Source organism: Rhinolophus sinicus, linkage group LG10 (assembly GCF_036562045.2).
Source record: "Rhinolophus sinicus isolate RSC01 linkage group LG10, ASM3656204v1, whole genome shotgun sequence".
In the NCBI taxonomy this organism is placed as follows: Eukaryota; Metazoa; Chordata; class Mammalia; order Chiroptera; family Rhinolophidae; genus Rhinolophus; species Rhinolophus sinicus.
Genome location: NC_133759.1, coordinates 83974670 through 84002580, shown reverse-complemented (window position 1 = coordinate 84002580; position 27911 = coordinate 83974670). Strand labels below are relative to the sequence as shown.

Below are 27911 nucleotides of genomic sequence, written 5' to 3'. Positions count from 1 at the left end.
GTTGCAATTAACATTTCAAATCTTCTGCTTTTGGTGTCTTTTCCAAGAGGTATACTATTAAAATCTCAACAAATAAATACTCAACATAAGGAGTGAGGGCCCTCAAATAAAGACAAGTGGCAGGCCGAGCTCATGCTGAGAAGTCCTTTGAGGGTGGGGGGACGGCACTTATACTGTGAATTCCCCTGCTGTGACCTGTGTACCTTGCCCCAGGACAAAGTCCTGGCACTGTGGGTTTAACCTGGCCTGTGCCCCTTCCTGAACCACCCATCACTTTGTGTGGACTTGATGAGCTCACAGACCAGAGCAGGGCCACACGTTCTCACCACTGGTCAAGGTTGATGTCAGTCCACCCAAAGCCACGGAACCTGAGGGTAGGGAAGGGAGGGCTTCCCTAAGGAAAAACCGAGGTGCTGTAGCCAGAAGACGGGGTACTGGATGCCAAACAGGCAAAACAACAAATATTCCTTTGGGGTGAAGGAAGTGAAAGGCATTGAGGTTGGAGCTTCTGAGACACCCCCGAGTGGGGATAGTGTGGGAGTTAAGAGTGGACCTCTGGTGTCGGCCTGCTGGGGTTGAATCTCTGCTCTGTTACTTATTAGCTGACGTTGAGCAGGGTACCCAGTCCAATCCTTGCCTTCCTCATCTGCAGAATAGGGTAGAAACAGTACCATGTTTCCCCGAAAATAAGACCTAGCCAGACTAGCTGCTGTAATGCGTTTTTTGGAGCAAAAATTAATATAAGACTCGGTCTTACATAGGACCGGGTCTTTTATATTATATTATGTTTATTATATTATATTATATTATATTATAAAGACTCGGTCTTATAGTAAAATAAGACCGGGTCTTATATTAATTTTTGCTCCAAAAGATGCATTAGAGCTGATGGTCCAGCTAGGTCTTATTTTCGGGGAAACGGTACCTACTGCATAGGGCTAATTTGGGAATTAAATGAGATGATGCATGCAAAGCGATCAGAACAATGCAAATGCTCCATAAATGGAGCATTTGTTACTGTCATCTTGACACGTAACAGTTCAGCACACCGCTCTCCCCGCCACCCCCTACACACACCGTAGGACACCTGGGTGAGTTTCACTCTGTCAGCAGACCTGAGTGGAAGCCTGACGTTTTCTGTGTGCTACGCGTACTCACCCATCACCTGCTTTGAGCTCTCAAGCTCTCTTCTTTAGCTCTTTTTCAAATCTCATTAGGCTCAAGAGGGGGTGATGATGCCAAGAAAATGCTCCATTTCTGAGCATTAGCACATCAGGCTAGAAGCACCGACTCTCCCACAAGAAGACACACTCCCGGGATTTCCCTGGCAATCCCGTAACAGCCTGAAGGTCTGTAGTTGGCAGCTGGAGCGGGGTGGAGACAGGTACTGTTTTCAAATTGTTAAATTTTTTAAAATTTGCACATTACACATTTCCAGCCAGCACGACATGGCTGGGCCCTTGGCTGGGGCTGCCTCCTTGCCTTGCCCTCAAGGATGATGGAACTGGCCGAAGAGTGCAGCTGGAGTCCCTGAGGCCGCACAGAGCTCCAGAAATGGGGAACTATTCACCCAAGATGAGAGAGCAAAGGGCTCGTAGGAAGAGACAGTTTTTAATCAAAACATATCCTGTTCTGATTCTAGCCACTGTGAAACGAAAGCTGAGTGCGCGCCTACATTGTGCCTTCTGGAGGGTTCACTGCTGAAAAGGGCATCCTGAGGTTTTTCACACGGATTCCAAAAAGGGAGGAGGCTGATGAGGGGGAGGGAAGAACCAAGGAAAAACAAGGAAAAACTTCCACCCAATTAAAAAATGTTTATGCATTTATGTAAAATCACGTGTGTATCTCTGTAAAGGAATAAAAAGTTTATGAGCGTGTGGGCCTGGAAGCGGACAGACCTGTGCTGGAGTTCTGGTTCCCCCACCTCCTAGCTTGTGTGATCCTTCGTTTCCTCCTCTATAAAATGGGGGGATTATAGTGCTTCACCCTTTTGTTCTGAGGACTCAGTGAGGGAATGCATGCACAGTAGTGACTGGTAAGGCAGTAATAAGTGTGAGCTGATGTCGATCTTGGCGAGAAAACAGAAGCCTAAAGGCGAAGCTGGGGGGGGGGGGTGAGGGTGAATAGTTTCCGATTCTCCAGAAGCCTTTATCTCCTCCTTCTCCAATCATACTGAACGCACCTCTCTTTCTCTTTCTCCCCTTCAAGGCTTGGTCCTTGCTGTCTTTGTGCTTGGGACACTTTTCCATTCACCTAAGAGGCACACTCCTCTCCATCTTTCGAGAACTGTCTCCAATGTCACCTCTCTGAAGCTTTCTCTGGTACCTACCTCTCAACTTGAAAGGCTCGCTCTTCCTCAGAGCCTGAGACTACCTGCTACGCGCTGCCAGGGTAGGCACACCACATGGCAAACGCTGTTTCTTATAGACTTGCCTGTCACCGAGGCCCGCTGTGAGGTCCCTGAGGCCAGACAGCCTCTCTTATACTTCCTGGTTTTAGCAGTTCCCAAGACACAAGAGGTGGTCAAGAAGTGATGGCTGAATGGAAGCATAAAAATGGAGAGTGACTGCTCTGAAAAGATGATGGCCAGTTGTTCTCCACTCAAAGGAAAAACAGAAAGGACATGGACTTAAGCTGCATCATGGGAAACTTCAGTTAGACACAAAGAATTCCGTTAGTGAGAATGTTAGATACCAGACCAAGTCCCCATGGGACAGTGTGGAATTTCCTTTAAGGATCTTAAAAAAAAAAAAAAAAAAAGGATACTTTTTTATTTGGGGGGTGATTCTGATGTGGGTTTGCTTGAATGCAGCCCCCCAGCCTGGTTCAAAGTCTGTAAAATGACTCATAAGCAATTCAGATGACAGCAAAGGGTCTTATGGCTCTTGGTCAGCTGGTTATCCAGATGGTTTCCTGCACCAAGCACGAGCGAGGAGGCTGGGAAGGAATGTGGCTGTGTGCGCCTGAACGGAGGGTGGGAAGTCTCTGCCCAACAAGCCTAAACCCAGGGACGTGAGCAAGGGGAACAGCCTGCCAAGGGGAACGAAATCACCTTGTGTTCAAGCACCCAAGTCTAATGACACCCAATTTCTTTCAACCAGAACTTTCGAATAAAACAGGAAGGAGGGACGACAGTCTAGAGCAGCACTTTATCCAATTTTTCACTTGGTCAGCCCACCCAGGTGCCAGTGGGCACGTGCTGGGTGCCAGGTCCCGGGCTGGTGCTGGGCGGAGATGGGTCAACAAGACCTGGTCTCTGTTCTTGCTGAGCTGTTGAAGAGAAAAACAGATACCAAATATCTTATGACAAATAATGAATTAATTAGAGGTAGAAAGTACTATGAAGGGCAAAATGATGTGACTAGGAGAAGAGGTGAGAATAGAAAGATGGTTCCTCCTAAGTGGCATGCCTTCATCTCATTTAACACAGAATTATCTACTATTACCATCCCATTTCTTTTCCACAGACAAAAAGGCACAGAAAAGGCGGAAAGAAAAAAAAAAGACATACAGCCAGTGTCAAAGGAAAAATTTTAATTTTAGGCTGGGTACAGGCCTGGACGATAAAATGTTATTTGGCATCTAGAGAAAGGATCCATGGATTCAAGTCTTGACAAATGTGCTGGTTGGCCTTGGGAAAGCATATTACTAGCTCCCTGGGTTTAAGCAGAGAAGCTGGGGCTGGCCTCCTGGGGTCAATTACACAAGAGACTTTACAGACACACAGCGTGAGAAGTGTTGCTAAGTGCTGTGGGACACAGTGGGCCGAGGTTTTGATCATTTCTACCTCAAGCCTTCCTGCTTTGGTCCCCTGCCTGATGCTGAAGGATATGGCCCTGGTTGGGCATCATCCTCCCTCTCCCACCCACCCTGAGCAGTTACTGTGTTGGTTAGAGGCTCCCTTAGCTGCTGTGCAGGCTGAACTCAGGCTATCCTGACTAACCCAACATAGTTAATGAGTTGCAGCTTAGCTTAGTGCTATTAAGCACCACACGCCAATGACACTGACACATCTGGGCAGGAGAGACATGTCTCTGAGTGGGGATTGAGAAAGAACCAAGAAAAGAAGGAATTAAAGCCCCGATTTAATTCCCGAGAGTGCAAGCGTGTTTGAGGTCTGGGAAAATCTTTCATTTACCTAGTTTCAAGTGTCAGTCAAGTCCATTTCTAACCAAGGTGCTCGTAGGACCAATCATAAAGCCACAACGAACAAGGAAAAAACACCAAACAAGCCAGAAGACGTGGCACAATTTGAGCTCTGCTCTGAGAGGCTGCTAAAAGCACAAGGAAAATGGCAACCTTTTCTGTTCAAAAGACGTGAACACTGAAGTGACTGGAAAGTCTGTTGGAAAGGCCAAGACATAAAAAATATGCAAACACATACCGCAGATGTCATCATCCACGTGATGGGCCATGCGGGTCTCACTCACCTAGGTACCTCGTGACCTCATGGACATATGAGGCTTCAGAGGCTGGGAGAATTTTCCAGCGCAGGGTGTAAGTTCGGTGAAGGCTGCAGGTGCCGAGTCAGTGCTATTCACAGATTCACAGGGGTAAACCAGTGCTTTGTTAAGTGACAGCTGAGGACAGTATCAATGGCTCATGCAGTGCCCCACCCCCTCAGAAGCAGGCACCAGGGGAGACTCACTCTCCTGCTCCCCTAAGACAAGCTTCTGGGACCAGAAGCCTCGCCCTCAATCCCTGAAGCCCTGGTTCCCCAGACCTCTCCTTTGGGGTCCTCTGCTCTCCCTGCAGAAGCCAGGAGCTGTCAACCTGGGTTCCAGGCAGCAACTCGAAGCAAGTCCTTGGAAGGGATAGGAGGAAAGAAGACTCAAAAATACGAACTGGCCTGGGACATGTTACAAGAAACCGACTTACAAACCTGTGGGATACGCCCAGCTGTGTGTTGGGGTGGCCTGTGTTCTGGCTCTTTGATTATTCCACACCTTGTTAATGAAGTTCCAGATAAGGGTGATCAGAAAGTCAAATTTAGGAAGACTACAAGAGTCTGTTGCTAGGAGATAAAGTCAGAAACATTCATTGGAAAATGACGGGCTGGAGAGCCCCTCCTCGAGTTCAGTGGCATTTGACCTCTTCCTCAAGGAAACCAAAGCTCCTCAGAGCACATCAGATGTCACACTGCACTTGTCCCAGTAACCACAGGAGCCCAGACTTGTGACCGCTGAGCGCGGTCTTTGCTGATTTGAAGATATGTTAAAATAAGCAGCAGGTCAAATCTTTATCAGAAACTTAAGAAACAAACATACCACCAAATGGAAAAGTCATTTAATTCAAAAATCATACTTCCACTCGTTTTTTTTAGGGATTGTCACATAAACCAACCAAATGTAAGAAAGCCAAGTTTCAGAGGCCCCTCAACAGAAATGGTATTTTCTTCACAGATATGCTTAGTGATGCCAAAGCACATTTTTTTTTTTTAAAGCTTGAACATGGCAAAAGTGTTTCACTAATAACAGGGAGAAAGTTCTAGTCTAGTCACAGATACTTTTTAATTACGGAATTGGATACTACACACTAGTCAATATTCAATACTGAAGTTTAAAACAGTGCATTACTTACGATTTTAAAAAAAGAACATTAAAGTGCCATTTTGAAGTCCTTTATTGATATTGTATCACACAGCACTTTATAATATACTCAACGGAAGCCTAAATTATGAATTAAACATGCAAATATTTTCTTCCCCCAAATATGGACAAAATGTCTCTTAGAGTGCTTGTGAACACGAGCCTAGTACTTATATTAGCTACTACACATTTATGGGTTTGATCTTTTCTTCAACATGACTTTTAATAAGTTAACATGGAATATAGCTGTAGATAGTAACCATTTGATAAATATGAACAAAGTTTTAAAATGGCACTTCATTTACGTCTTTGATCATACTGATAGTCAATCCACAGCCTCTCGTTTCTCAAATTGTCAACCTTCCAATCTTATAGGCTGTAAAGGCTCAGTGACTGCCAGCTTATGTGGGTTTCTCTACGAGTCTGTCTCTTCACATATGTAAATGTGCACTGTACATACACATACACATACTAATAGAATCATCAGATGAACCTCTTTTCACAGGTACGACGTTGACCCTGGCATGTGGATACCCAACTAAGAAAGCTGTTCATAGGTGTCTGGACAACTTTGTAGAAATGGTTGCGTAGAATGGCTTGGCTTCTCCAGGACTGCGCCAGGTAATTCTAACATTTTGATGACCAATATTCTAGTTCTCACCGACTATATTAAAGAGAATTTTGACACAAATCATTGCTACCCTTGCATGGGTGTAGGACTGTGCCAAGCCTAGGCTCTCTAAAACATTCCACCTTAAAAGATGCTTCCATGGTGTAGTATCCCGTAAAACTTTTGTAAAACTATTAACTGTGAACTTTTTTTGTGATTGATTTTTCTCCCGTTAAGAACTATATTCATCCCTCTTTAAAAAAACCAAAAATCAATCCAAAGTTCTTCAGTGTGGATTGCCTTTTCATTTCTCTCTGCTCCCAGCATGACTATATATGCTCCTGGCAATATGTTTTCTCCCAAGAATATATGTGCTTCCAGTAGAAGACCACATTTCAGCAAAGGCTAGCTCTGAATGATGTCTGGATTCTCTCTATGGTCTCTCCCTCTGCTCCAGGAAGCTCTTTCGTTGGACAAGTATTAGAGGTGGCAAAAGGAAAACAGCTAATTATTACTTGCTGGAGTATTGTCTCGGGCATGGCGTAGAATTGTGCAAGGTTCACTGCTCTGCCACTGCTGTCATTTTGATGCTACAATTAGAGAAAAGTGATGCGGCACCCGGCGGAGCAGGGTGGTTGCCAAACACATCTGAGCACAAGATAAATTTTTTAAACACCAGCACAGGGTGTGTGAGAGGACACCCAGCTGACTTAGAAGAGATGTGGGGCAGGGTTGTCTAGGTAATTGATTACTGTCAAGTTTGCCAGAGATGACAGATAACTCCCGAGATAGAATACCGAGGACACTCCTTTAAAAGTCAGGTGGCTAAAGAGGCTGTTTGGTTCCTTCAATGCTGGCTACCTACGTGGGGAAGATGGCTGCTCATAAAACATTGAATTCTAGGGCAAACTGTGGGTGCCACGCTGGCCACGCTGTACCTGGGAGTCCTGGGTAGTCCAGACTTCCTTTTGGAAACAGAAGCCAGAGGATGAAAAGTGCCAAGAGACAGTCATGATAGGCGATGGAGGTCTAGGGAGCTGCTAACTTCTGTCTCTCTAGCTCTCAATCGTGGATGCTTTTGGAATCACTGTTGTCAGGACAGAACTTGGTGTGACTAGGGTTGCTGTTTTCAGGAGACAACAATGCAAGTGGGTAGAAGGACTTCCTTTCACGCTAGATATGGCACACACAACCGTGGAGTCCTGACAAATGCCTGAAATGACCTTGTCACTAACGTGGCTCTGCCATGCTAATGCCAGTCTGTCAATACTTCATTGCTCACTGTCCCTTTCTCTTTGCCTCTGTCCAAAAAGCACTCAGCAAGAGGGCTGAACTCGAATTTGTTGAAAAAGAGTTTTGGTTTGACAGAACATATATTGGCTGTCAAAATACTAATACACTAAGCTACAAACTAGCCCCAATTATAGGATACTGAGGGAGGTGGTGCTATACAGGGCACCCTGTATGTTTATTTTCTACAACAGAAGAGAGTATCACTAATCTTGAGCAAACCAGGAATATACTTTGCCTGGGGAGCAAGGATTTGAAACTAGTTGTCTTTTTATGACATGGCATTCTGTAGCTATCGAATTCTGTGAGTACCTGAAGGAAGAGTGAGAGACTGAGCTTAGTACCCAAAAAAGACTCAAGTTCTATATACCAAGCAGATCCCATGGCCTTACCAAAGAAAGCCCTGGTCCTGGGACAGCTCAGGGACCTTGGTCAATAGTCTCCCACTGTCATACCTGGATCCCTCCCCCTCACCTGCCCTAAAGTTCCCTATTCAAGCAGAGAACATAAGGGATGGGGCATCCATAGTGGAGAGGGCAAAATCTATTTTTGGTCTCCAAATTCCTTCTTATTTGTTGGCTCATATTCTGAACAGTTTCTCCAGTTCTGTAGCAAATGGGGAGGAGGGAAGCCTGGATGGGGAAAGGGAACAGAGCAGCCATCTGTCACAGGCTCAGCGTGGCCACAGGGAAGCTGGGAAGGGGTCTACCTAAAAATTCCCATTGGCAGTAGCTCCATTTCCCTCTGGCTTCAAATCAGGGCCAACTGAGGGAGGGAGGGACATGCTTCCAAGTGGTCAAGCTGGGGCCAAATGTTGACAGGTCTACTTCAGCGAGGAACTCCCAAAGCTGGGGTCTGTATGTTCTGCTCCTTTGTGTCAGCTCCAGTTAAAGTTCCAGTGGGGCCGGTGACAATTTAAAACATCCAATGTGTTAAAAGCATTATGTTGCCCACTTCTAAAGCATGTGCTCTAGAGTGCGCTTGTCACCTCAGGCCCCTTCGAACAGGTCCCCAAGCTGGTCAAAGGCCACGGGGAGTAGGTGTAGCCTGTTCCTGTGTTCCCTTTCTTCTTGGGTTTTTCAGCGATAGCTGTCCTGAGTCCGATCTTGGTCTTGTCCAGTCTTAATTCTTGTTCCCTGATTCAGTGGTAGCATCTTGATTGTTGCTGGGTGAGCTACTGGGTAACAGCTATGAAATCCTTTAGCTGACGAGCTGCATCACAACGACACAGCCCTGATAACGTTAGAACCATCTGTAAAGCTCTTGCAGCACACTCTCCATTCCTTTGGGGTTTTTCTCTCATCTGGGGTTATAGGAAAACTGAGATGAACAGGAAGGGCATAAACACGTTTAGGGAAAGGAGAAGCAACAGCACAGCATATTGAGAACTAAAGAGCTGAAGATGCCCGTTTTCCTCAGCACTCAACACACGCAACGTTTGCAAACTAGTTTGGCCTTATTTATCAAGTCATAGAAGACATGCAGAAGAGTTAGATATAAGGAACATGCAATTTTCCTATCTCCTTCTGTCCTGATATCTTGCGGTACCAAGAAATACACCTGAGAAGAAAAATGAAAACAAACCAAAGACCAAAACAAAACCAAAACAAAAAAAATTAAGCCCTGTCCCCACCTATTTAAATCCTGAGCTTCATCTTACTCCTGAGTAGGAGTTCTTTGAAAAATTCTTTGCCTGAAGATGCTCTTTCCATCTCCAAACACAAAGCCCAAGTAATGCTCAAAAACACATCTGGATAAAGAAGACTGAACGCCGGCGATGGATCACGCCCCCCAACAAGAACCAGCAGAAGAGCACGCAGACACATCTCCGTCCTCAAGGCCACAGGGGAGTGGCCTTGACGCGCTTCGGCCTCGGCTCCTGTCTCTCCTCTTATACACTCTTGTTCAGCAATCGAAGATCAATGTGTGGAGCAAGTAGCTTTAAGAATATCAAATATAAAACTTTGCCATATAGTATTTCAAATCACTCTATTTACAAGTTTATCTTTTCAAAAAAAAAAATGTAAAAGATACAGTAATTCAACACAATTCAAGTTTTTCTTTTCTTCTTTGAACTTCCCTAAAGAGGAATTTCAGAAGCAGGAAAGAGTCTGGAGCAAGGCTGCCATCCCGAGGGGCTCCCGGGGAGCTCACAGTCCATCAGTGTGGCGTTTTTCTGCCCAGAGTCACTCTGGCAAGGACATTCAAATGTGGAAGACCCTGGGAACTCTGTTCTTTGGAGGCCAAGTGAATTGAAACATCCAGGCTGACCGAAGACAGGCTTCCACAAGACCCATCCCCTTCTGACAGGAAATTCTCTTTCTCAAAAGGTACCCATCCCATCTTCCATGTCCCAATCTTTTGGTGTCCTTCTGAATTGCAATGGCTTAGGATATTAGTCTCATGCCTCAAATGTCTTAGAAACAACTCCCTTTTGCTGAGTGGCAGTGAACATATATGTATATCCCTTTAAACTATAGGCCATAGGGTTAACCTAGGAATCAGCCCTGAAAATCGCCAGGACACCAGTGCTCAGAGCCCGAGGCACTGCCAGAGGGTGGTCAGTGATGGGCTAGAGGCAGGCGAGGGCAGGGGAAGGGACACATAAATGGGAGGCCATTTAGGGAACAAGTCAGAAAAAGGGAGGGTGTCACTCATTGGGAGGCAGCCTACTGTCCTCTAGAAAGCAAACACCAGTTGCATGGAAGAACAGAAATATTAAGCCTGTATGTAATTTAATCTCAAGGTTACTAGAGTTTGCTCCAAATATATCCTGATGCTGCTGAAATAAATCAGAAAGGAAACAGTGCTCAGCTGCTATTCTGTCTGCCCCCAGCAGACCAGTCTAATTTCTTGATCTTCTGCTTCAGGTTGTTTGAAAGCCATTCAAAATAATACCCAAAATGGGGGAGAGAAAAAAACATGTCATGCAAAGAGCGGGTGTTACTTTTTGGTTTGATTTTAGAGTAGGTTGGGTTGCCGTGGTTATGAGGTGATGGCAGCCCCCGGTGGCAGAGAGGTTCCTAGCTTAGGAGGGGGGAATGTGGGGTGTGTTATGTTCCCTTGCATGAGAGGACTGGACTGAATTCTGCTGATGCTGGGCCAACGGCTGCTTTAGAGATGGTGAGAGATTGGATCTTATATAAATAGTGCTATAACCCCTTTCTATCTTGCATGCAAACAGACCCAGCTGCATGTAGCACTGTGGGTCTCAAGTATTCAGAGGTGGGTGAAAGAGTGTCTACTGTAAACAGAAGCAATGAACCCAGCCTGGATCTCAGAGCTGTTGCCCAGCCCTGTAGACTTAGCTACATTGCATGCTCTTGGGGTCTACTTAGATCTTACTTACTTCCCCTGTCAGAAGGTCGGGAGTTTGGATGACTGTTGAAACAAAATGAGTGCTCTCCATTTAGGGTGCTGAAGGAGACAAATGGCTTTACAAGCCCTTTCTCTCGGTTATCAAAATCAAATGGCCTCCTCTGCTGATTCCCTTCTGTTTCTTGCAGTATCACCACACATCGGCTGAGATGATCATGGAGATGGTGACACCAAATTCACAGAAATATTCGAGTTGACAGGTAGCAGCAGAGCCAGCCACCCTGCATTTCTCAGCAGCAAAGAGAAATGACCTGCACCACTGGACTCTGCAGTTGTCATGGATACCATGGGAAGCTCAGCGTCTCTGCTGGGGCCCATGGTTAGAGGAACTCCACGTAGTTCTCAGGGATGAGGCCAGTTTTTCCGTTCAGAGTCCCCTCCAACCAGCCAGGCTCCTGAGATGGATGAACTGTACAGGAAGGGGAGAGAGGGTGAGAAAAGATGACGTTACCGATAGGGCAGGAGGTGGATGTGTGCTGTGTGTGCGTGTGTGTGTACGTGTGAAGGAAGTGTGGAGAATGAGGGCAATTGCTCATGAAGTTACATAACTCTAGGACTTGTTTAACCCAGAGCTTCTTAACCTTTTGTGGGACACATGCCTTCTGGTGAAGGCTCTTCTGAACTTTCTTCACAACAATGGTGGAAACAGACAGACATTCAAGGTTTTGCAAACAATTTTAGGAGTTTCATAGACTTTCTGAAGTTCCTGGTTTAAAGTATAAAGAAGTGACAGATTTCTACTTTTTAGGTTAGAGGTCACAGTTATGGTGCTCCACCTGTATACTTATCTATGCATCTCACCATCCACCACGTACCCATCTACCTCCCCAGAATTGACTATGTACCAAGAGCAGTGCGCACGGCAGGCTGCTGAATACTAGTCTTTAAAGACACCTTGCTCTTAATTATGCATTTTACTTGCCTTCACATCTTTACCCTCTGCTTCTAATTTCCTTCCAAATTCCCTCTGTGGGTTTTGCTTTCCTTTTGTTTTTGTATTTTATAGTCTTTGAATAGCCCTCTCTCTTTTCAAACCATATAACCTTTCTTAGCTTTCTTTCCTGTTCACTAGAATTTTCCTCCCTCCTATATACAAGTCTGAAAGCTGTCCTCTTCTTTTACTGCAACTTTCAAAGTTTCTGCCCCTTTGATTTTTCAATATCCAAATATATACCCATTCCCGTGACATCATACCCCATCTCCATGGAAACTATTGAGATATTGCAAAGATTACATAAAAACCAGCTGAGTCTGCAAAGCAGTCAGAGCAGGAAGAAAGAAAGAAGGACTCAAGGGACTTGAGATGGGGGTGTACATGCTTGTGAACTGGGAATACACACATCACTCTTGGGCGAGGCAGGGCATCTGCTCCTCATGGATTAGGAAAACTCCAATTTTCCGAGATAGTTTGGAGAGAATGAATTTTTCCCCTATTCCCTTCCTAGGCTAATTAAGTGACTTCCTGAGTTTGTTTTAGAAAAGCATTTCCGCCCCCAGCACTACTATATAAGTCTGGTTTCAGTTTGAAGAGAAAGAAGCAGGAACGGGAGCAAACGGGAAGGAGCAGGATGCGCACTGAGGGGTACAGAAAATCACTGCCAACCTGTCTAAGTGGGAAAACGTCTGGAGGGAAACACAAGGGCAAACATCTGTTAGCTGGCCTCCGAAACGCGTGCAGCATTTCATTATCACTAGGCTTCAGGAATAAACCAGAAGTAGCCAGCGTGCGTTGCATTCATGACACCCACACAAGGGGTCCGGGAGAGACGTGCTATGGAAGGACACACACAACTTAAAAGCAACCGGACCTGTCCAATGACCGAGCTCTCCAATCCTGGCCTCGGAACACTAGTATCTGAATACCCCTGCCTTCTGCCCATCCATCCAGCTGACACTGCCAAGGCCATGTCCGGTGTCAGCACCTATTAAAGTGGTGATAATGAAACCCTCTTCCCCTCAGTGGGTTCCTGTGTTCTTAGGAAGAAGCCAAGGTGGAGAAAGCACGCAGCACTGTCAGGACCCGGTGATGCCCAGTAAAGGCGGTTAGGAGGGGGCCCAGGGGCCTCTGACTATTCACTTGAACTGGTCAGCAAGACGCTCTTCTGGTAAAACCTGGGTGAAGGCCTGGTATGAACACCCACCTCCAAAATGCAGAACCCAAACAAACCAAACTCACTCTCCAAAACAGAAAGACCTAGAAAGCATAACCCACCAATCAAACAAACTATAAAACAGAAAAAGACCCCTCCTACTTTACAGCAAAGGAGCTAGTTGAGTTGTTACGCCACTGGATACACTGAGTCTGTGTCTTCAGACACTTTCCCTTCTTGGCCAGCTGTTCAAACACAGCTCAGGTGCTGAGGTGGTCAAGTCTGCAAACATTAGAAGTGGAATTTGCAGAGTAAGGGAGTCAGTGGGGACAAAGGAGGCCCTCCAAACTGGAGAAGAAGACAAGTGTCACCGGGGGCAATGTAGCCTTAGAGTCAGGCTTCACCAAGGAGTGGTACCCACCTGCATGCTTATCACGACTTCAGTCTCCTGGGTCCCCCGGCCCATCAGTTAAAGCTGAATCTCTAGGAGTGGGGCCCAGGGATCTGGATTTTAAACTTGTTCTCATAAAGTTAAGAAAGTCAACTTTCCTGTGCCAAAACGCCTCTGTCATGAGGATGGTAATAAGAATTAAAATACAAATTCTCACTGGCTGATGGAGGAAGGAGAAAGCAGCAGATGCCCCCCTCCCCACCCTGCTTTCTGTTGTCTTGTTTCCTTTCCTCACACTTCAAGGCTTAGCTGAAGCCCCTCCATAAATATCAAGTCCCATCAGGGGTCCCATCTACCTGCTCCCTCCCTTCTCCGGACTCCAGACTCCTGGAAAGCTCCTAGGACATTCCACTTACTATTCATGGGTCTATTAATGCTGCTCAAATGTGTTAAGCTTTGCTTCCCTAACTAGCATTACATCAGGCAACATTCTTCACTCCTCCCTCTGCCTGGTGAATTATAAGGCTAGAAGCTAACACCTAGAAACGGTGGCTGGGAAGTAGCCATGGGCTCAGAGCTTTAGATATATACGGACTCATTTGGTCCTAAAGATCAAATTATCATCCCTATTTCACAGATGAGAAGATTACGGCTCAAAGAGTACATTAATTTGTGCAGGTTCGCAATGGCAGAACCAGAGAATTTGAACACAGCTTGTTTGACTCCAGAGCTCAAGCCCTTCCCCACTACATTAAGCCTCTATTCAAGTAGAGAATGTGACCTGTGAGGCTAAGGATGGTGATACATACGCACACACCAACGGGTGGGTCTTTTGCTAAATTCTTTGCATCACCTCCTTTCATTTTCAGAATGACTATGGAGTTGGTTCTGAGAAACTGAGGCTCAGAGAGATTAGCATCGTTCCCTAAATTACACAGCTGGTAGATAATGGAGCTAGATCTGAACCCAGGTTGTGTGACCCGAGAGTCTGTGGTCTTAATCGTGACCACCTTTGCCTAACCCAATGCTTTGGATCTTGAAGATGCTCATAAGTACTTGTCAGGCTGAATTGAGCCAATGTCCACCCTTCTGAATTGCACCAGTGTCCAGTGTGCTATGTAAACACACAAGGGGCTGCAGCGAGCTGCCTGGGCAGCTGTCCAGCTCAGCAAGCATATCATAAATATAAGCTGCGGCTGACACGGGCGTGCTTCCTGCCAACCACTTTCTCTCTGTCCATACATATACCACACAGCCCTGCATACACAGCTCATGCTCTCTCCTCTTTCGCTTACTGTGGACAAGGAGTAAGTGTGTGACGGAGTTCTCTAATGTCTGGCGGCCCCAAGGGGAAGCGGCACTGGCTGGAAGAGGCACAGACCCCTGTGCAGTTCGAATGCATTGACTCATTTAACCAATGTATATTAAGCACCTACCAGACACTGGGCTAGGTCCCTGTACACAGTACATAGCAAGCAGATAAGATTTTGCTTTCAGGGAGGGATAATCTGTAATAAATAAGCATAGGTACCGTGTTTCCCTGAAAATAAGACCTAGCTGGAACATCAGCTCTAATGCGTCTTTTGGAGCAAAAAGTAATGTAAGACCCAGTCTTATTTTACTATAATAGCAGACCGGGTCTTAACTAACATAATATAAGACAGGGTCTTATATTACTTTTTGCTCCAAAAGACGCATTAGAGCTGATGGTCTGGCTAGGTCTTATTTTCGGGGAGACATGGCAGAATTGAGGGGAAGAGAAAGAGACTGGGACAGCGATGTGGATAGGTGGGGAGGAGCTCAATTAGTTAAAACCTAAATGATCCAAAGGTGCCAGCTGGGCAGCGGGCGATGAGAGCGCAAAGGCTTGAAGATGGGGGAAAGCTTAAGATGGTGTGATTTTAGAACAGTAGTCTGCAAATTGTTCTTAAAGAGCCAGACCGTAAATATGTATCTCACCTCTGCCACTGTCGTGCCATAGATACTATGCAAACAAAAAAGTGTGACCGTGTGCCAGCAAAGCTTTATCTACAAAAATGGTCAGTGAGCTGGATTTGACGGGCAGGTCTCGTTTGCCGACCCCATCTGAGAACATAAAGCAGGCCTATGAGGCTGCAGTGTGTCCAGGGAGGGTGAGAGGGCAGCAGAGGGGTGGGAGCCGGACCCCGGAGGTCCTCCTCATAAATCTTAAAGCAATGGAGGCCACTGGAGTATTGTAAGCAGGAGAATAACATCTGATTGTCATTTTTCAAAGGTCACTCTGGCTACTGTGTAGAGAACGGGTTATGAGGGCAAGAGTGGACGTGACAGGACCAGTTAGGCAGCTGGTGGAAACGCCCGGGTGAGAGATGGAGGCGGCCTGGGCTTGGGTTGGGCAGCAGAGACGGCTGCGGCGGCAGAGAGTCTCCAGCAGGGAACTCGCCTCTGTAACCCCTCTGCCTACGCAGCTCGGCAGCCCCCTGATGGGGACATTCTCTATCAGCGAAGAAACCTGGGGCAGCCCTGCCTTGTACTTGTGCTGTACCCTGTACCCAAGAATGAGTGGAGCCAGCCCATCGTAAAGCGTGAGGAAAGTATCCCAAGAACTCAATTTTAGTGAATGCCGTGTGAATTTTCCAGGTATCACTAATCTCATAGCTTCACGATGACTAATGTTCCTGAGAACATGAGTTATGTCTCTTTCCAGTTACTGTCGGAGGTGCTTGCTCTTGGACAAGCGGACAGTTTCCTAGCAGACTGCGAAGGGCTGACACTGCAGTTATTTCCCAGCTGCACAAAGTCCAAACACGGACAGAGCGGCCACTCCAGACTCCAGCACAGCCCCTGGAATCCAAGGGCTTGGAAGTTAACAATTACGAAACAACAGACTTCCCCTCGAGGCGCCCCTCCCTCTTCTTCCTCCTTACTCCTTCTTCTGGATCTTGAAAAGACAACACGTGCACACACACTCCCTCTAACAGTCTCATTAGGAAACTTTCTTCTGATTAGTCTGATGATCTCATCTGAAGGCTACAGAGCATCCAACTTAAACAGCCCTTACCTAGTATCTCCAGCGATAAACTAAAAGATAGAACAAGGGAAAAGATCTCCCTGCCGACAGTGTTAAGTTTTTTTTCTCCTCTCATGCTTGATTTCTCCTATAGAAGTGAAAGAAAAGGGAAAATGGGGATATGCGGCATTTTCTAAAAATTGGACATAATAAAATATCATTACCCTGTTTTCCCAAAAAAAAGACCTAGGTGGATCATCAGCTCTAATGCATCTTTTGGAGTAAAAATTAAGACCCGGTCTTATTTTACTTATAATATAAGACCGGGTCTTATATAACATAACATAAGACCGGGTCTTATATTAATTTTTGCTCCAAAAGACACATTAGAGCTGATGGTCCAGCTAGGTCTTACTTTCGGGGAAACACAGTAGCCAAACCAGTGTAAATAGTGGATTAGCATTTTGCCAGATCCTCCTTCGACTGCAGCTCAGTCAACATTGAGTGGTATCTTCTGGGCTTAATTTGACCTGCTGTTCAGGGAATTTGAAAGGTCACTGGCATTGCTGATTAAAAACAAACTAGTATCAATGAACTCTGCCATGACTCCCGAGACCACAGGAAGACTTGGGTAATGTCTCTGACTCCTTAAACCAAACCTCTCTCCTGTCGTCATTCGTCACTGCAGGACTTCTGACGATTACCAAGCTGAGGGGTGGGAGCAGTCATAGAACCTGCCAGACAGAGCACCCTGCTGGCGATGAAGATATTCTGGAATTAGATAGTGATGGTTGTACAACTAGGAATATACTAAAAACCACTCACTTGTACATTTTAAATGGGTAAACTGATGGTATGTGGGTATCTTAGTAAAGCGGTTTAAAAAAACAGCAGAAGTCTACACTTAAGAAAAGGAGGCAGACAAGACACACACGAATCCTCAGACCTTTTGAGAGCTGAAACCAATTCTGCCCCCGGGATCTGGGGTCCTGCGTGTTGTCAGAGTGAACAGCTGACAAGAACACGGCAGTGCCTTGTCCCCCAGAGCAGTGGGTTGGGGTTCAGAGGGCAGACCTTTGAACTGGATATACCTGCAAATGTGGGGCTCTTTCAAGTCCTGCTCACCTATAGGCAGAAGCCCCTCTCCTGCTGATCGAGCAGGACCCAGAGGCCCGCGCATGCCTCCCACTCTGGTTTGTGTGGCGGCGAAACAGTGTCACGTATGGCTGGGCTGTGACTCCCTGACATGGGCCTATTCGGGGTACACTCTCCAGTGACATGGCTTTGGACAGCCTTTAGGGGACCCACTTCGCCCGATGTCTGCTGGGGCCTGAAAGCTCCAACTGCTGACAGGAGAGGCGGCTGGGCTGGCTGTTTGTGTGCTTTGACTTGTAAAGGGCCCGAATGAAAGTTAATGGAGCAAAGGTTAAGGACAGGGATGTTGGGGCTTTGGGAGCCATGAAAGAGGGCGCAGGCCCAGCAGACCACACGCAGTTATGGGCTCAGAAGGACCAGCGCTGAGTGTGACCTGGGAATCCCCCACGTGCTTCGTGACCAGCTTCTCAGTCTGTCTACCCACGCCTGAGCGGCACCTCTGCCATGCTGAATGCAGGGCCTGGGCACACCGGGGGCAGCCGCTTGGCATGTAGGGGCTGGTCCCCGGGAGCCCACCTCTGCTCTGGCTTGGGCCTCGGGGCCCTCACAGATAGCCAGGGCTCGGGGAGTCAAGGAGCAGGCCCCCTGGCCCTCTGAGAGCCAGGCCTGCGTCCTGTCAGCTGACAAGGAAAGCCTGTCACTGTGGGCTACGAGAGCATGAGGGCCTTTTTCTAAGACGGATGCAATGATGGCAATGACGATCACAGCACTGACATACTGAACGCTTCATACGTGTTTGAGTACTAACTCTAACACGGAATGTGCACTCTCTCAATTGTCTCTCACAACCCTGTTATCTTCATGTGACAGAGGAGAAAATGGAGGCACAGGGAGGTTAAGTCACTGCTCGAGATCACACAGGAACAAGTGATCGAGCTGGGACTTGTGCTTTGGTAGCCTGCATCTAGCTCATGCTCTCCAGGGCTACAGGGAGCCTGGCGGCCTTGTATTTCTGGGTCTCCGGCAGGCGGTAGGTGGCATGGTCTGGGCCAGGGTGGGCTGCCTGGCCATGATGGAAAGCCCTTAAACAATGTGGGCTCATCCCTGCCCAGGAACCTGTCAGCCCCCACTTCACCTGAGGTCAAGAAGGGAGCCCTAGAAAATGTCCAGTTCCTGAAACTAGGCAGCTGTTTTTGCTTCCTCCTTTGAGCAAAACAAACAGAGCCTTTCACCCAGGGATCCAGGAAGATTAGCCCCAAAGGAGAACTTTATCTGGGGAAAATCTCAGCTTTAGTGGAAACTTGGGCTTTTCCTTAGAATCCTGATTTTCCTGTTATGTAACTGATACGTGATAACAAATTATGATATCAATTCTTACATTAAAAAAGATTATTATGACTATTTGTTTTAGGGAGGAAAATAAGAAGAAGAAAGAAAATGGTGCATGAAGCAAGTAGTACCCTAGTCTACGGGGCGGGTTCCCTGAATCCATGGTGGCACCAGCACACGTGAGCCGGACAGCGGGTAGATGCAGGGTGCTTTGGCTCTGGGGCAGTCCACTCTCCCGACAGTCACGGGGAGGACGAACAGAGACGCAGTGAGGCTTACTGCCTGGAGCTCGCCAAACGCCCACCATCTCGGAAATCGGCCTCACCTGCTGTGGACAGTGAATGCCACCTAACCGAAGGCCAAAGGGGCACAGAAGCTGCGGCTTCAATCTCCACTGTGAGCTTCTGACCATTTGCAGGATCCCTGTTCTCCCCTCCTTGGTCTCCTAGCCCCTGCCCAGCCCCCAGACTCAACTAGCCACTGCCAGGCGCTGAGCTGAGTCCTATGCGGGCACAATGGCATTTCACATCCACGACACCACCATGAGACGGCTTCTGTCAGAATGAAGAGCTAATGACACCTGTCCACTCTTGATGGCGCCCCCCAAAGGCCTGCTGGGGCTCTCTCGTTTGGGGATGAGATACACAAACACATATGCTTTTTCAGTCTTACCTGTTCTGTTGAGATTTTCCATAGGTAGGAACTTTGAAAATTCCAGTTATTTATTTGCTCCCACCACCACGCCCATCTTTGCAAGGGGATGAGAAAACTCACCATTATCGAAGACCGTGCCTGCTGTAAACGAGAGTTCTGAGTCGTGTTCAGCTTTGCAGGCGTACAAGGCTTTTGCCTTCCGGAATGGTGTGCTGTGTGAAAACAGGCGCTTATTTAGCAATTTTTAAAAACCCTCTAAAAGCCTCAGGTATTTAATCTTTCATCTTCCCTTTCCCTGCAAGCCACCAAGTCCTTTGTCATGGGAAGAGCCTGACAAGGCAGCTGGATGGCACAACATGAGGTGGAAAAGTTGCAACAGTCACTGGAGAAAAATGAGAAATAGTCAGAGAAAAGCCGTAAGCCCCGAGAAACCACGCTTCTTGTGGGGTCACCCTACGCCATGTTAAAACTTGACCTAGGAGATACAACAGCTGGACAGTGGGAGGGCAGGCTGGGCCCCATTTTTGGAGCAGGAATAGCTTGGGAGGAGGGAGGTAGGGGCAGGAAAGAAGTTGCTCTGGAGAACACTCCCAACAGACCCTGTTGACAGTTGGCAATGCTCATTGAATCAAAAAGGAGAAATTGTAGCAAAGCCAGGTTTCGGCTCTAGGCCACAAGCTGACATCAGCCCTCCCAGATGTTACTTATTTCTCATTGGGCTGGTGGGGCAGGATTCCAGAGCTAGAACTCCGCCACCCCCAGGGTAGGGCAGGGAACAGACAAGGTGTGTGTGTGAGCAGTTACACATGTATGTGCAGAAGCGCACACGTGAGCCTGCGTGGGAGGGTGGGGAGGAAGATGGCACAGGCGCCATGATGCCTTTTCTCATGTCCAACGAGTGTTAACAACCACTCTCACTGTGCATGAGAATCACCTGGGGAGCTTTTGAAAAAATGCAGCTGTCTGGGTTCTACCCCGACTAGGCATCAGGATTTTTAAAAAGCTCTCCAAGTGACTCTAGTGTGCAACCAGGGCCGAGACTCTTTGTTCTAGAGAAGGGGTTGGGTGAACTCTTTCTGTAAAGACTAACTCTGTGGGCCACATGGTCTCTGGTGCAATTACTCATCTCTGCACTGTAACAGGAAGGCAGCCACAGACGACATGTAAATGAATTAGTGTGGCTGTGTTCCATCAAAACTTTACTCTAAAAAGCAGGTAGCGGGCCGGATTGGACCCAAGGGCCACTGACTGCTAAGCTGTGTTCTAGAAAGTTAACTGCAAGAACTGGTAAATCCTACTACCTTCTATTAATTTTTGCCTTGCTACCCAAATAGTTCCAAATGATCTATTGACTTCTCAAGGGTCATAAAATGACATTTAACAGCCAAAATTTGGCTCTTCATTCGACAAAAGCAATCTCCCTCTCCCTGCAAGCCATCTGAGGCAGGACAGGGAGGGGCTCCAGAGAAGAGTAATAAAAGAGCAAGCAGGTCTTCTGGTTTAGACAGCCCAGGGATGTACATTATTATTTTGTCATCAATTGACAATTGGACAGACTCAAGGAGGCAGTGGTGCCAAATCTGCCATGATGCACTGATTTCTAGTGGCCACAGGACATTTAGCTGAGAAATGACTGGTCGCAGGTAATTCCAGACAGAATCAGAAGGGGCAGGGCGTCTTGGGTCATCGTGGAACTGTTACTTCTCGGAGTCACCAGTTCCAGATTCCCTTTGGGAAAGAGGAGCCGAGGATGGAGGGAATTTTGTACCAGGGCCATGTGACTAGAACCTCTAGTCTGGGCTCTGTGAAAACTGGAAGAAAGAGGCTTAAAAGTTCTGTTGTGCACGATGATCAGAGTAAATGATTACCCAGAGTTTGTTGCCAGGGTGCAGTTTACTGATGTTCTCCCTGGTCTTTTAAGTAGCCAAGAGATGGTGGCCAGGTGGGAGAAAACTGGGAAAGTGGGAGAAAACGAAGTGGGCCTGCTGGGAATAAAGGAAAGAAGAGCCTTCAGCATTCATCAGCTCCCTTAGAGAACAGCTCTTCCCGTGTAATTATCATTCAAGTCAGAATGAAGTTCAGAACAAGGGGCACATTCTGTGATTTGACTAAACCAAGTCTGTGGATTGGCCAGCAAGGGCCAAATATCCAACGTGCAACTTTTCAGGGAGGGGAAAAAAAAAGTTATTTATTTTATTTTATTTTATTTATGTATCAGCCCCAAACCCATAGAGACAAATAACTAGAGCCTGTTATGACATGGAAGGTAGGAGAAGCCAGCTGACATTAGCCAGGGTCACTGTCCCTTGAAGGACAGGGCAGAGGAGGTAAGGAGAAAGCAGAGAGACCGGGGACAGGGAAATAAAAGGTGAGGGAAAGATCATCTGAGGCAAGTCTCCTCCAGCTGAATTTCCATCGAGGTTACTTATTAACCTCATTAAGTAAAGGGAAAGGGACAGAATAGGGGTGAGCCAGGGAAACCGACTGGGGTACCTGGCAGGAAGACAGCGGAGGGAATGGGCGTGAGTGCCCAAGATTATCCTTCACGAGGAGTAGCTTTCCACTAACACCAGGCATTGGGAACTGAATAATGAAGTGACAATAAAACAGTACATTAATAATAAAAACAAAGATCAGGAAAGGGCCTTGTTTTTCTCTCCAATTAACAGGTAACTGAGTCTATGAGAGGATCTTTTCCCGAAACTTCCTTCCACTCCCCTAGGACGTGCACAAAAATAGGAAGGATGACAGAAAGGATGATTTTTAAAGGGACCATTTCTGTTCCCCAGAACTCGGGCTGCCAAATAAAATACAAGATGCCTAGTTAAATTTGAATTTCAGATCAACAAGGAATAGTTTTTTAGTATAAGTATGTCCCAAATATTACATAAGACATATTTACACTTAAAAAAATCATTTTTCGTTTATCTACAATTCACACTGGGTGCTCTGTATTTTATTTTATTTGCCAAATGTGGTAACCCTATGCAGGGGAGAGTCTTTATCTTTTTAAAGGTCTGTCATCCCAACATGTGCAGTGTCCCATGCCACACACCCTCTCAAAAGCTGAGAGCAGTTTGCTTAAGGTAGGGTTGCTACCCAAACAGCTCCTGTTGGCACAGAAGCTGTTTGTAGGCTTTGGCTCTGATTAAAAAACATACAAATCCCCACCAAGCATCTTTGGTTCTTTGGCTCCGTAGCTCCCTCCTCTCTGCAATACCTGTCGGCACTGCACACCGAGAGCCGGGGGTGCCGTAGGCTGCTCCTGTGACAACGCCCTTCAGGCCTCCGCTGGGCCTTCAAGGGCACGGGCAAGTTTGGAACCTTTTGCCAGTTCATTTTTAATTTTCACCTCTGAGCATGGCACCAGGCCAGGAAAGCACTCAGAGGAGTTTCCCTCAAATGCCCTTGCAAGCCTTGCAAAATGACAACCCACTCGCCATTGTATGGCTCTCCAGGGAGGTAGGGCCAGCTAGACTGGCAGGCTGCAATGGTGTGCTCCTTTAGGCACAATTTCCCAGGGTCCCTGTACACGTGGAAGTGAAGGGTTTGGGGCTGGGAGCTCTTCTGGAGGCATGAGTCAGTGGAAAGGGGAATGGGAAGACAGTGTTCCTCTGGTACCTGTTCTCTGCTGTGAAAAGCATCTTTGTTCCTGAGCTTGAACTAACAAGCACTAGGGATGCTTTGAAAAGGGGAGACAAAGCCATTTCCAGAGGAGACAGTATGTAGTTCATGAGACCATTTATTAGGTCTAATTAAATACTTATTTTTAATAGCTCTGCCGAGGGAAGGAAATCTGAAGTTCATGTTCCAGAAGTGGATTTGGGAGAAGGCCCCATTAGATCTGACTAATGTCCCCACTTCTTGGCTGCATACTGCAACAGCAGTTAGGGGGTTTTAGCCCTAAGTTGGTTAGGTCTGATGGGCCACCTCCCCAGTACTGTCGCTATCCTCACTCACCTTGGCACACATACTTAGCTCAGGGACAGCCAATTGCAAGCCCTACTCAGCCTTGCCTATTTCAAAATGGCAGCTCCCTAAAGAGATGCAGAACAGCAGCCTTCAAATGGTGCTATTCTAACAATGGCCAGAGGGGGCAGTACTGAGTAACCACAATCCCAAACGTACTGGGTGAGTTGATTCTATTGCCACTGTCCTCTGCCAACCTGGAAATACTTTGAGAGATGGAAAGCAGCAGCTAAAGAAAAAACTTGGAAATATCTTGGGAGGTGGAAGGGAGTGGAGAAGTGGGGATACTGGACAGGCAACAGGGCCCCAAAGCTCGGAGACACAAAAAAGGGGATACCCTCAAAGCAGAGTACATTTCAGGTTTTTAGCGAATGATTCTCCTATCCTGAATCCCTTAACCCATTCTGTCCAAGGGACCAATTTTGGGAAGATTTTACTCTCTTTTGATCAAAATGAAGGACCACAATCTTCTAATGACCAAGTCTCTGTTATGAGTGAGGGAGGCATTTTGGAAAGTGACTGTCTCTGGTCAATGTAGTTTGCTCTGGTTCAGGTCCTCACGGGACAATCAGTGATCTAAACAGAACAATCCAGGCCATTTCTAGTATCCCAGAAAGTTAATGTCTCCCAAAGCACCCAGAATATGTCTAAGAAAAATTAGGAAATAATTTGAGTGTCAGGAAAATATGATCTGCATTTTTACCTTATTCCCAGCGTGAAGATAAAAGAATACACTGCAAAGCTATTTCCCCCATATTCCAGACAAAGCTGGATAGAAAATCTAGAGTAGCAGGCCAGGCTCTGGGGCTGCAAGTGGCGTGGAAACTTGAATTTGGAGCCACTCGTGTGTTTGGAGGAAAGAGCGCTGGGTTGAGGGCAAGAAGTCCTGAATTCTGGATTGGCTCTCATGTGGTCATGTGACTGTGTACAAGTTACCTCTCTGTGCCTTAGTTTTTCTCTATAACAGGGTTTAGGCCATTTCTTCTCTCATTCTCATATAAGGATAGAATAAAATGATAGACATAAAAGTGCCTGGAGGAGAATAAAGTAATATTTATATCTGTATATAAATAGCATAGGGTTTTCTTTTTTTAAAAGTGAGACTCAGCTTCGTAAATTATTTAAGACTCTCTGCTGGACCCACCCCTTAGGAAAAAAACCAGTTATGAGAAAAAGATGGATGAGAAAATACTGCCATGGCCCAAAATGCTTATGATACTTATAATTGGGCCTTACCTTTTGATTATCTGAAAACAAAGATTAAGTTCGAGAGAGACACATGCTCAGGACACAACAGCAGAGGGATTCTGCAGGGTCTTTATTAATTAACTCTTTTCCTGGATTTAAACACCTTCTTTTCTCCAAAGAACTCAAGTGCAAAGAATTATGCTTGCACGCCATCAAAGCAGGGAAAACTCTAGCATGGCCCTTGGGGAGAGGAAATAGGTCAACCCTCAGAAGGAGGTGCTGCCCGTTCCCATGAGAGCTAAGGGTTCATGACACATGGAGGTAGAAGCGGGCTGGGAGCACTGACGATTCCTGGGAGGACATGGAGGGAAGGAGGCGGCCATATGCAACCCCTTATTCTGTGTTACATTCGTCTCTCTCCCAGTGGTCTGGTCTCAGCAAATAACTAGGTATCAGTGCTCATGGTCGATAGCCCAACGCCACAAATAAACGTTGCCTGATGCTCCTTGATAAAAATGAGGGGAGAAAAGGCCAGTGTGTGTCTCAGCACTGTTCCTTCTGATATTATCTTATATCAAAGCACAGAGAGCCCCATGCTTCAGAGAGTAGGCCACACACAGGAGCCCGTTCAGGAGGCGCTCGTGCCGCAAACTCCAGGCGTCACAGATTATTAATTCAGAAACCAAAGGAAGGGTTCAGAGGGCGTGAAAAATGCCATGTTAGTTCATGCAAATGATCCCTCCCAGCTTTGGCTCTTAGGCTGGAAGCACAGCAGGGCAGAGGCTGGCCCGCCATTGTCCCTGACTGGTTTTGGGTAAACCGGACCCGGCTGCTTGTCATCCGTGATTTTACCTGGAGTCTTCACGAACCGTTTCTTCTGGCCTGTCAAAAAGCAAGTGCAGGTTTGGATGGCAGGGAACAAATTTGACGAGGAGGCTGAACACTGCATGAAGAGAGGACCAAGCCAATGAGAACAACGGCAGCAACAGAAAACCAAACAAACCCTGCAACAGACCTGATGGGGGATGAGTCGCTGGACGTGGATGAGGTGGGCAGAGGGCTGGATGGCGCCGAGAACATGGGCCAAGATGGCGAGAGGGGTGAAGTTGGGCTTGGATTCGGGGGGCTGCAAGACATAACAACCAGAAAACTCGTCAGCACACAGGGAAACCACAACGGGAGCACGGGGGGTTCATGGAAAGCCAGATGATGGACAGCTGGAGAGGACCAGAGAAGCACTGAAGCCTAGGAGGTGTCGTCAGTGCCAAATCACATTTCTCCGGACCAAACCTCCGTGTCTTGCAAAGTACTGCCGGGCTGTAATTCCCGGGATCATCAACGCGTCTCTTTGCTCTGCAGAACAACTGCTTTCTGTGACAGGAGCTTCTTTACATGTGTCTGTTGGGCCTTTGGCCACCAGTGAAAAGGGCCTGATCCCATCATGTACGTGAGTTCCAAACCCATATCCGATCACCAGCCTCGGCTGGGGCAGGGCTAGCTTAGAGCCAGCCTGCAGCTTCCACTGCTGCGTGAGTGTTTTTAAAGTTGTGTCTCAGCAAAAATGACCATTTTTCTGGGCCACACAGGCCATTCAGCCAGAAAACAATTTCCTGTTTACGTTTTTAACTACATGGGCTGTGTGGCCATTGGAGACCCAGAACTACTGCATTAGAAAAAGGACAGCGGACGGAGGACGGGTCTGGACCCACAATTCTTGGGACAGGGCTTGCAATTACGGGAAGCGTGCAGTTCCTCTGAGGTTTGCTTTCCAGGTCTGTTCTTTCTCTTTTCATGGATTCTGGGCATTTTTGATGCTTAAAGAAAAACCTCCAGGGGGGAAGCAGTGGGAAAAAAAAGGAGGAATGGAAACCTTAAATCTGTCATCTTGTTCTTTGATTGGTGGCTGATCAAAAGTTTGGAGAGGAAAGGGTGCAATTACTAAAATATGGTTTAATTTTAATTGGTCATGCTAGCGCTTTGACTTATTTTCACAAATTACACAAACAAACAAACATCTTAGCAGCTCTGTAAAATCATATTAAGTCACAAACAGTGCAAACTAATGACTGAACTAAAACAATGCGGGAACCACCTGGCCACACCACCTCCACCGATGGCTGGACTGTTTGGTCCAAGCACTTTATAGAGCTGAAATGACAGCCATTCAATCCAGGGGACAGCCTTTCTAAATATAGTGGGATTTAGCGAGAACGCATAAATGTCCTACTTGATGGGACATTCTCAATTCAGACGTGAGACCCAATTATGGCCCCAATTACCAATGGTTGTACCATAAATTCCTATGGCAATATACAGTAAAAACCAATTATGTGAGTTCATCAGATAGCCTCAGACTAACTGAATGAAACATTTCTTAAATGCCATTAAGTGTATTATATTTCTAGAATATAAATTCCATGAGACACTGTCCGTTTTATTTACAGCTGTATCTCCGACACCTGACATAGTGCCTGTAGGTATTCAACGAATAATTACTGAGTAAGTGAATCAAGGAATCTCATTTAACCCACCCAACCAGCCAAGAGGCACCATTATTGTTCCCATTTCACAGATGTGGAAACAGGAAGCTTGCCTTGACGATACCCAGCCTGTAAGTGACAGGCCCAAGGTTTGGACCCCAAACCCCTGGCTCCAAGACCAGAGCTCTTGCTGCCACAGTGTAGCAGGCCTTGCTCTGTTCCTCGATGTGCCAAACTTCTTCACAGACCCAGCCATAGGTAGAAGCCTCTTAACCACTGATTTATGATTTTCCTTTAGAGGCCTACCACATTTGTAAGGGAACATGGGAATGCAGCAACAGACAGACTTAATAAGACCCAACACATTGTAAATGGCAACAAAGTCCCCAATCCTGCCTCCAGTCTGATAGTTTCATCCAGCAGATGGAATCCATACAATAGAAGAGATTCAATGCAAAGAGCATGGCTTTCTTCTTCTTTTTCCCCATCAATCCAGCAAAGTCATAGAGCACCTAGTATAAGGACAACTGGTAGACTACAACTTAGCCTTTGCCAAAATTCCTAACTTCAAGAGCTTACAATGTATTTGCCCAGATGGGACACATGAAAAAACAACTAACTGTAACAGAAGATAGTAAGATTCATCCGCTGAGGGATAAATTGCTCTATTATTAGTTTAGTATCTGTTCCCACCTGACTTTGTCTCCAGTCCTGGGAAAAAGTGCTGCCTCGTTTCTACTGTGCCGTCCTCAGTTTCTTCTGCACTTGCAGCTGGTAAGAAAGGCTTTTTCCGTCCCCCCACGAGATAATGACCTAGCAGGCACCAGCGACCCGGGGATGACTTCCAAAGTGCAGCCCAG

The 27911-nt window shown here is 46.7% G+C and overlaps 1 protein-coding gene across 5 annotated transcripts in view; it reads right to left on the bottom strand.

The window, feature by feature from the left end:
* Nucleotides 1–5264: 5264 nt before the first annotated feature.
* Nucleotides 5265–27911, bottom strand: part of ARHGAP26 (Rho GTPase activating protein 26) — a 703968-nt gene continuing 681321 nt past the window's right edge. For 4 of the 5 annotated variants that reach the window (XM_074313709.1, XM_019739058.2, XM_074313708.1 and 1 more), the window contains 3 exons: nt 25587–25697; nt 19535–19626; nt 5265–11275 (listed from right to left, as the gene is read on the bottom strand). In XM_074313709.1, coding sequence (XP_074169810.1) covers nt 11187–11275; nt 19535–19626; nt 25587–25697 — 292 coding nt within the window. In that variant the 3' untranslated portion in view covers nt 5265–11186. The remainder of the gene's footprint in view (nt 11276–19534; nt 19627–25586; nt 25698–27911) is intronic. The other variant, XM_019739059.2, reaches the window with a different exon arrangement.